The sequence below is a fragment of the Panicum virgatum genome, chromosome 8K, assembly GCF_016808335.1.
Source record: "Panicum virgatum strain AP13 chromosome 8K, P.virgatum_v5, whole genome shotgun sequence".
Lineage (NCBI taxonomy): Eukaryota > Viridiplantae > Streptophyta > Magnoliopsida > Poales > Poaceae > Panicum > Panicum virgatum.
The window spans coordinates 5,732,023-5,741,955 of record NC_053143.1 but is presented as its reverse complement, the minus strand read 5'-3'; the positions used below and the strand labels follow the sequence as shown (position 1 = coordinate 5,741,955).

Sequence of the window (9,933 nt, the reverse complement as noted above, 5' to 3'; positions counted from 1 at the left end):
CCCTAGGAGGGAAAGGCCTCCTTTCCTATAAATCTGAGATATAAAAACTCAAAAATCCATCTCAATTCCTAACCCAAAGTGAAGAGGAGAAGGGAAAAAAAAAAAAGAGAGGAACTGAGAGGGAGAAGTATGGGGCGACTGTAACTGGTCGACTGAGTTGAATGACTGTCCATTCCCCTCTTCTTATCCTCTAAGTCTCCTCCAGAAGACATTAATACCCCTACAATATTAATTACAATAACACCCATGCAGGGCAAATTCGTCCAACTTTTTATATAAACACCGGACAAACACACCGCCTTCACAACTTTACTTCGCCTCGACGCAACCTTCGCAATGACGTCACGTGCCCTCCGCCCGGACCTTGACCGCGTCCGCCCCCGGTTTTGAGGCCCAAACCGGTCAAACCGCCGATGACGACGCGTGTCTGACCTTGCACCAAGCCTTGACGCCTTCAAGTCGTTCGCGCACGCCCGCCGCATGGGCCACCTACTTGACTCGCCATCGTCCTCACTGACTTGGCCGACGCCGTCTTCATAACCATGTACTATTACTCTTCCGTGCACCATGTGCACCGCCCATGACTCCGCCGGCCTCTTCGGGTCCCTCGGTCCATGCCTACTCGCATTCACTCTTCACCGTCTTGTCCCTCGACGTGAACTTTTCGTTTCTCCGAGCCTACTCGCGTCCATCCTTCACCATGGTCTTTCAGCATGAATCTTTCACCTGACCTTCACCTCGCGTCATTGACCGCCATGCCGCATCCTATACCTGCACATCACGAGCCAAGAGATACATCAAATCCACACGATGTTGTCAATCACTCATCATCCAAAGGTGACCACCATTGGTCCTTAACAGTAGCCCCACTCCTTTTGTAAGAGCGGAGTATATTTGGACCCGTCCCCGAAAAAAAAACCCTACCAGGAGTTGCTACCAATTGTTTCTGTAGTAGTGCATAACGAGGCAGAGGAGGTTCCCGCGGGCCCGGGGTCGTGGGAGGCGTGGGAGGGCGGGAGAGGATGGACTCCATAGCGAGGAACAGAAATTTACCTGAAGCATAGACACAGGGGCTGACGTTTGTCAGTAGATGCACGTCGTCCTACCGGCCACTTGCACTCGTTGCGAGCTGTGGATGATAGATTTAAGCAACCAGAGGAAAGCAAGAAATTAGAGCGAACATAACAGAGTATTTGCAAATAAAATATATTAGATGAAGCAGCTGTCGTGTTAATTTACCTCAGTCAATGGCAGAGAGGCTGATATTTGTCTCCAAGTGGAAAGGATCCCTTGTGTACAGCACGTACCATTTCCTCGAAATGCCTGCATCGTCTGCATATGCCTTGACTTGTTGGATATGGCTGAACTTGTCCCACTCGGGACTAGATTTCCCCGCTGCTATGGAAGTGAGCAACTGCAAGCTGCATTCCAGCAGCAAGTGCCCTGGCTTTATATCTTGCAGATATTTGGGGCCTATTTCCATGTCATCATCAAGAAGATTGAGTCTCTGTAGCGCAGGAATGCCCTCCAATACCTTCAGCTTCGGGCACTTTTCGATGATGAGCTTCTGCAGTTTTGGCAGATTACTGATCCTCTCCAGGTCAGCGTTTCGAAACACCTCAAGGTGAGCAACAGAAGTAAAGTTGTCCAAAGAGCTTAGATGCTTCACATCATATATGCATAGTTTCTTCAAAGCCCTTGCGTGGAAGGCAAGGCCAGGAGGCACGTACCTCAACTTGCACTTCTCGAGTTTAAGCTTCTCCAAGATGGGCATGGCTTTCACTTGCAGCTCCCACTTCCATTCCTCCCACTCGACCAGTTCACAAAATTTCAGCTCACTCAATCTGGGGAATGAAACCCCTAGCTGGAAATGGTTATGGCAGTGATGGTTTGGTTGTAGGAATTCGGGCCCAACACGCTTGATCGCTGGGGCACGAACAATCTGTAGGAATTCCAAGCAGGGGAGCTGACATAAGCCATCAGGAAGCTTCGTGCAACAGTCCAGGTCATCCACCATTAGAGTCCTTAAGCTCCCTAGGTGCACAACTTCTGTTGACATCATCCACCTTGGGAGCCGCTGACCAAAGTACCATGTGATTGAGAGGGTTTCTAAACCAGACGGAGGGCGGAGCTCATTAAATACCTCCTCGATTTGTCGCTGCTGCTCCTCAGGAATGCCTTCTTCATCTTTTACCAACTGGCCATCATGTCTGATTCTACTTGTGCATTGTAAGGACACAAAGCTCAGCTGCACCTTTTCACCAATCCTGGCCATTGTTGCAAATGAGGAAGAAGACACATTCTCTAAGCCACTTATAATAAGCCTAGTGAGCTGGGAGAGAGGTCCCAGTTCTTCAAGGTTACACCGATCACCATCCATATGTGCTGGAAACCCATATAAAGTCCTCAGATTTGTTAGCCTATGAAAACCCTTAGGTATGCTACTTATTCCTGTCATACGAATGTTAAGACACCTCAAGTGTTGCAGCGTTACAATGGAATCTGGAAGATTCACCAAACTGTTACAACCATAAAGGATAATATATTGCAGGAGTTTCATTTTACCAATATTTTCTGGCAGCCTAGATATGTTAGCTCCTTTTGTGGATAAATACCTCAAGTGTTTCAGTTGATTCAAAGATTCAGATAATCCATCAAAACTTGCATCTTCCATGTATAGTGTCCGTAAATTTGAAAAAGCAAGCAACGAATCACCAGGTTTGATTCTTATATTCCCAACTGATATTAGTGTTCTCAGTGATGTTTGTGCTTGTAATGAATACCACTCTAAGTCATCTGATTCTGATCCTCTTGTTTCCAGAGATAAGCGTAAAAACTTCTGTGAATTGATTTTGTCAGCAATATGAATTTCCTTGTTCTGTACTATTAATGCTTCGTGCCTAGCTACGTATTGAGCAAATGAACGGACAACATCATGCATGTTGCAGACTATTTTACCAACGTACTCTAAATTAGGCTCAATAAGGTTCCTCTGTATCAACTCATCATAGTACTCTTGTCCTATTTCCTCTAAGTCACAAGAGGCTCCATGAACAAATCCTTCGCTAATCCACATGCCAATAATCTCATCGGTGAAGCATACTCTGCTCTTGGGAAGGAGGGAGTAATGAAGAAAGCAAGGCTTCAAACTAGGACTCAAATCTTCATAGCTAAGATATATTGCATAGTTTAGCTCTTCAGGCATTTGGGATACTGACCAAATCGAGTCATTTTGGACATTTTTCCAGTCTCGCCGGCTGGTCCTTTTCTGGCGTAGGAGACCTCCTATTACTTTGATAGCAAGTGGTAAACAATCACATTGTGCTATGATTTCCATTCCAATATCTTTGAGCAGTTCAATCTGGGCTTCATCATTTTCATTTCCAACTACCTACAAGAAACTCATGCCTATCAATAATAATTTAGAATAATACTACCACTAGTGCCAGAGTGTTGTCCCTTGGTCACAGAAGAATGTGATATAGCTTACAGTTTTACGGTCAACAACTCAGGGCACTCAGACTGATGTATAATAAGTAAAAAGGATGCGAATGCTCATTTTATGAGAAAAATAACAAAATTTTGATCCTACACTGACGGAAGTCATTTAGTTATGTCATATGTAAGTAACGAACATATTTTAATGGCAACTTGCATTTTAGCTACCGCGTCACGAAGATCAAATGAATACTGTGTGGCTTGACGAATCTCCTTCTTTATGAGGACCAATGGTGGTCAACTCAGGATGATGAGTGATTGATAACGTAGTGTGAATTTGATGTCTCTTGGCTCGTGATGTGCAGGCGACAATATATTTTGTTGCGATATGAATGAAGCATATTGCAACGAGCCAAATTTCGTTGTTTGTAAGCATATAGCAACGACACGTCTTGGCGTTGTTATATCCACTAAGGGTATAGTGACGTTTTGAACTGGCGTTGTGATATCGTCTAAGAATATAGCGACGACTTGAACTAGCGTTGTGATATCCTCTAAAGATATAGCAATGACTCCTCTTGGCGTTGTGATATCCTCTAAGGATATAGCAACCGGTGACAAAACGTTGCTATATCTTACAAGGATATTGCAACACCATATGAGTTATTGCCGTGATTGGATATCGTTGCAATATATACTATTGCAACCAAAATATTCCATTGCACTAGTGCTTGATTGCATCGAACCCACGTTGTTGCAAAAACAACTATAGCAACCCTCGCTCTAGTTATCGCTACGACCATGGTTGTTGCTTCAACAACACATTGCAACGCTGAACGTCGTTGCAACAAGCTTGCATTATCCCAACCGAATACAATCCGATGTGATAGGCTATTGCCACTCACGTACATGCAACGCCCAGAATACTTTCCCAACGACCCTACTTTTGTTATGTTTCCTTGATATTGCAACGAAAATGGGCTTATTGGGACGATTTTGGGGCATTGCATAATGTGCATTTCCTAGTAGTGCTACATCCGAATCTAAACTATATAATTATAACAAAATATTAAAGAGCATGGATATAAAATTCTAAATTACTATTTCTATCATTACTAATATATTATTATTTATATAAAATACTACTCACCATATGCGCCACCATGTATTTATGTACGATGGAAGAGATAAGAATACCAGTTCACAAACAAATCACTACAAGAAAAATGGCCATTCGTCCAACACGTTAGTATCGGACACATTTTCGTCCGGTACTAATGTGCGAAATTAGTACCGGGCAAAATTTTTTGTCCTCGAAAGCCATTTAGTACGGATCGGTAACACCGACCGGTACTAAATGCCATATTTTAGTACCGGGTGGTGTTATGGTCCGGTACTAAAATGGCGCGGCCATTTAGTACCGGTCAATGACACTGACCAGTACTAAAGGGTGACATTTAGTACCAGTCGGTGTTTTGACCCAGTACTAAGTAGGCCTCCATGGGTTACTTCAAAAAGAAAGTATCTCGCACGTAGGCACATGTGATGCAGAGATGGGATGGTAAAGGAAGCTATACGGGAGACTTGAGGTTGTGTGTTCGAATCCTCACAACCATTTGCATTTTTTCTTCTATGGGTGGCATATTTAGTACCGGTTGCTGCGACCGATACTAAATGGATGACCATTTAGTACCGGCCAGCCAGTACCGCTTGAATCAACCGGTACAAAGCAGCCCCTATGACCGGTACTAATAAGCATTTCTCTGGCTGTGAATGGCTCAATTAAATATATATCAAACACACATGAAGGTGTGATGCAAAATAAAATCAATTGCAACTAGATAATGATAAATGTGTATTTTAATAGATGAAAGAGGGTGTGAGATAGATAATTATAATTATTAGCTATAAGTTTCATTTTATATTAATTCTAATTAGCAAGTGCAAGAGCACGGGTTGATAGGTAGTCCAACGTTTTGATTAAGCTTTAAATATGTTTTAGGAAGTCGTGACGAACTGCCCCACTTAGTCTGCATCAGCTTTATAACATTAGCTGACACTTTGTCCCTTTAGAGTTTTGAAGTTATTACTAGTGTAGAATCGATATATCCTGTTCTGAACAATGCAGCTAAGCAGTGAAGCTAATTAATGCGATGCAACTATCAAGCGTGATGTGTAAATAAAAAACTGAAACAAGAGGAATTTTTCAAACCATGGGTTAATTTTTACGAACCTGCTTTTTGAGCAGCAACCATGCATCTTCGGGCTCAAGTTTATTGACATGATGATGGGGCTTCTCCGCCATCATCCCTTGCGCAACTGTGTCATGCCTTGTGGTGAGGAGGATTCGGATGCCATGAGCTAGGGTAGCATTGACCAGCGGAGTTCGGAGCACACCATCCCATGCACGGCAGTCCCAAACATCATCCATTATCAATAAGGTCTTATGTCCCTTCAAGGCTTCTACGAGGGTTCGCTCTAGCGTGGCTTTTGTATTTCCGGCTATATGGTGGTTCCCACCAGCTTCGGTAATAGCTCTTTTCAATATCTCAGTGTCATTATAGTCCTTGTTGACACTTAACCATATTTTCCGGCTATATGGTGGTTCCCACCAGCTTCGGTAATAGCTCTTTTCAATATCATCAAGTTTATTGACATGATGATGGGGCTTCTCCGCCATCATCATGTCAACCGTGCCTGTGATGAGTGAATTTTCAACCGTGCGGTGTGATCGTGCGCTTGGTCTTTGGATTGCAGGTACACGGGCGTCGAGTGTCGACGGGGAGCTGCAGTGGAGGTGATGTGGCCGATGGACCGTGCGGTGGACGACGGTGAAGGGCAGCCGGGACCGGAGCTCGGACCGGGCGGCAGCTGTGGCGTCCACTCCTGTATCGAGGGCGCAAGCGGCGACGGAAGGCGGGTTTCTTGGTTTGCGCCACAAAACCAAGGAGGCGGACGGCGGTTGAAGACGCCAAGTCGACGGCGTCTAGGGCCTCGTTGCGGGCGAGGAGGTGACGGGCGTCGGACGGCGTCTAGGGCCGTCAGAAGGCCGAGGCGGGAACGGCGTCTAGGGCCACGGCGTCGAGGCGGGAATCTTCCCGCGCGTGAGGTTTTGGCGGTTTTCTCAAAACCGGCCACCTACCCGGGTTTCGCGGACCCTCCAAACCCGCGGACCGGAACTTCGTCGACGTGGCAGCATCGCAGCAAAGACTTCGAGTCGAAGAAAGAAGCTCCGCCGTCGATCGAGTCTGTACAGCGGGCTGCTGCAGACCCGACCGGTCTGACCGGTCTGGCCTCAGCAGCCGGGTATAAAAGCCCCCCTTCACCAGGTGGAGGGGCTCGAGTCTCTTGAGTCCTTTTCGGTTTTTCCTTCCCCCTTCCCCCTGCTCAGGTTAGGGCCAAGGTCTCCAACGCAAAGAGAGTTTAGATTATAGCTATTCTCTTCAATCTAGTGGGTGGATGATGGGAGGATGGCTCTGGCTGTTGTATAGGTGAATTCCTCTGAGAATTAATGGATGAAATTTGTTTGCGATTCACTTGTGTGTGCTGAGCATCTCGTCCTCCCCTTTTCTCTTACGTTTTGGGTTCAATTCTCCTCTTTTGATGAGTTTCTGGTGTGGAGGAGACCAACCCTTGATTTCGTGATTTGATGAACTCTTTGGAATGATTCCTATGCATATAGCCTAGTGCCAAACCCTCTGGAATCATGAGTTCTCACGAATTGGCGAATTTGTGTTCTTGAGAAAACCCCAATCCTCTTTGATCTTTCCTCGATTTCTCTCGATCCGTGAATCTTTTGGGCGAGATCTTTTGGGGGATATGTTCACGGGGTAGTTAAGAACCTTTTCCCCAAGTTTGGTTGGATTTGGACTCCGTTTGCTCGAGATTCGTGGTTTGAAGGGTTGTTTGCGGGCTTTCTGTACGACACCGGTCAGACCGGTGGGCGAGACCGGTCAGACCGGTCAGTTTGGGTTTGAACTGTCCGACCGGTCAGACCGGTACAGTGCACCGGTCAGACCGGTCTGTGTCTGCTGCGCTGCGGTTTGAAAAGTTTCTCTCACCTTTGCTTCCACGCTGCGACCTGGGTCTTCTGCTTCGAGATAGCTTGTCCATAGCTATTCTCGCTGACCTAGGTTCGAGGGCTTGCGGTGATTTTGGGACACAGGCCGGCAGATCAATTTCCGAAGAAATTTTGATTGGCTCGCATTCACCCCCTCTGGTGGCCAGTTTCGGTCCCTCAATTGGTATCAGAGCTTGGTTGAGGTTTTCAGTACCCTAACCGGTTCGAAAACCACTCGGTGACCATGGCGAGTCTTGGTAAGATCCCGGTGTTTTCCGGCGAGGACTATGCCTACTGGAAGGTTCGCATGAGAGCCTTCCTACAGAGCATGGGAGCTGATGTCTGGGAAATTACCACGAACCAGCTTTACGAGGTGCTGGCTGTTCGGACCACGCCCCTTCAGGTGACCCAGCACGAGGCTAACGCCAAGGCCGTCAATGCCTTGTTCGCTGGTGTTTCTCGTGCGGAGTTCTCACGCAACCAGGTTTTTCAGGAAGCCCACAAAATTTGGACGTGCCTTGAGAACTAACACGAGGGTACACCTCTGGTGAAGGCCAGACTATTCGAGACTCACCGGCGTGAGTACGAGAACTTCACACAGGAGCCGGGTGAGAGCATTGACTTGATGTTCAGTCATTTTCAGTCGATTGTGAACAAAGTCAATGCGAACAGATCTGCTGGTGCCCTTGAGTACACAGAGCACGAGAAGGCCCTCAAGTTGCTTTACGCACTTGATCGCTCTGTGTGTGATCTCAAGGTGAACACGATCATTGAGTCTGCAGGCTATGAGACTCTGACCGTGAACAAGCTTTTCAGCAAGATCAAGGCTACGGAGGTGGATAACCAGACACGAGCCAAGCTCAATGGTGCCCCTCCTTCCAAGAGCGTCGCTCTTGTGACTGGCCCAGGTGGATGGAGCTCTGACGCTAACTCTGCTCTTGGCTTTTCTCTTGCCTCTTTGCCTTCTGTTTCAGATGAGCAGCTGGAGACGCTGGGCGACGACGATTTGTGCCTCCTCATCAGCGCGTCTACCACAATAGGCAGAGGAAGAAGAACCCCGGGTGCTACAACTGCGGCGAACTGAACCACTTCATCGCCGATTGCCCCAAGAAGTCCGGCGGTGGCCAGAACAACTGCTTCGACTACTACCGCCACCGCCACCGCGACGAGGGAGGCTCCAACAAGGAGCGTCGGTGCCACAAACACCGCAGTCGTGACCGGGGAGGACGCTTCGACAAGGAGTCACTCAAGAAGCGCTTCCAGTACATGGCCAAGAAGCGGGAGAAGGCCTTCCTGACGCAGCTCAGCGACCTCGACAAGAGCTCCGACACCAACCGCTCTTCTTCACCGACCTCCGACGACGACGACAAGAAGAAGAAGAAGCGGGACAAGGAAGCCACCAGCTTCATCGGCCTTTGCTTGGCGGTCGGTCGGCGCAAGAGCTTCTGCACCATGGCGGGCGAAGCCGATGGTGCTCGTGCGTCTTCGGGTGGACATACTACACCGACGCACTCCGGCTCTTCTCCTGGATCCGAGAGCGATTCAGAGGTAAACTCCACGATCGACCTGCTTGATACAGATGTTAGGGAGTTGTACGCCGCTCTCGACAACCAGAAGAGGCTGCTTAAGGAAGCAACTAAAGAGCGTAGAAAGCTTAGGGCTGAGCTGGCTTGTGCTAGGGAGAAATCTAGTGAGGATGAGTGTGATGGCTGCATATCTCACATGAATGATCTTGTTGCTCTCCGTGCCAAGCATGATGAGAATGTCGCGAGCTTAGATGTTGCTAAGACTTCGCTTTCTGATGTGTCTCACGAGCTAGCCAAGGCCAAGCATGAGCTTGAACTTGTCAAGGACGCTCTCATTGTTAGTGATGTGCTTTAATGCGACGAGTGTCCTATCTTCAAGTCTGATTTAGCTTCTTTACAGTCCAAGTTTGCTACTATTGTTTGTGAACTAGAGGAGCTTAGATCTAGGCCTACTTTGCTTGGCGCTTGTAAGCTTTGTCCCACGCTTAGGTCGGAGCTAGAGGAGAAGAACGCTTTGATCAAGTCTTTTGGAAAGACTAAGGTCGTAGAGTCTAGCCCACCTATTGACTGCTCTGTTTGCCCTGGTTTGATTGCTGATCTGGATAGTCTTGCGGTAGAGAATGCCAACTTGGAGAATGCCAACTTGCGGTAGAGAATAAGAGGGCTGCTCCTCCCCGTCCGCAGGCTTGGCCTCCACCTCCCAAGCGTGAGGTGAGGTACCACTGCGAGTTCTGTGACAGGGAAGGTCACCTGGAGGAGTTTTGCTTCAGGAGGAAGCGGGCTGTGAGGAGAGAGCAGGAGAGACGGAACGCGGACATGTACTCTGCTCGGGTGCATGGTCCTTCTCGGCGTGGTGGTAGGCAAGATGCTAGGGCGCGCCGTGTAGGTGGAGGTCAGGGAGACGGTGGT

At 47.7% G+C, this 9,933-nt stretch overlaps 1 protein-coding gene across 1 annotated transcript; it reads right to left on the bottom strand.

Annotated features, from left to right (window-relative positions):
• Positions 1-6,048, bottom strand: LOC120643698 (putative disease resistance protein RGA3). Its single transcript, XM_039920154.1, has 4 exons — positions 5,672-6,048; positions 1,240-3,391; positions 1,054-1,129; positions 1-771 (listed from the first exon to the last, which is right to left on the bottom strand). The coding sequence occupies exons 1-2, from the start codon at positions 5,867-5,869 to the stop codon at positions 1,241-1,243; spliced, it is 2,349 nt and encodes a 782-aa protein (XP_039776088.1). The 5' UTR covers positions 5,870-6,048; the 3' UTR covers positions 1-771; positions 1,054-1,129; position 1,240.
• Positions 6,049-9,933: the final 3,885 nt, after the last annotated feature.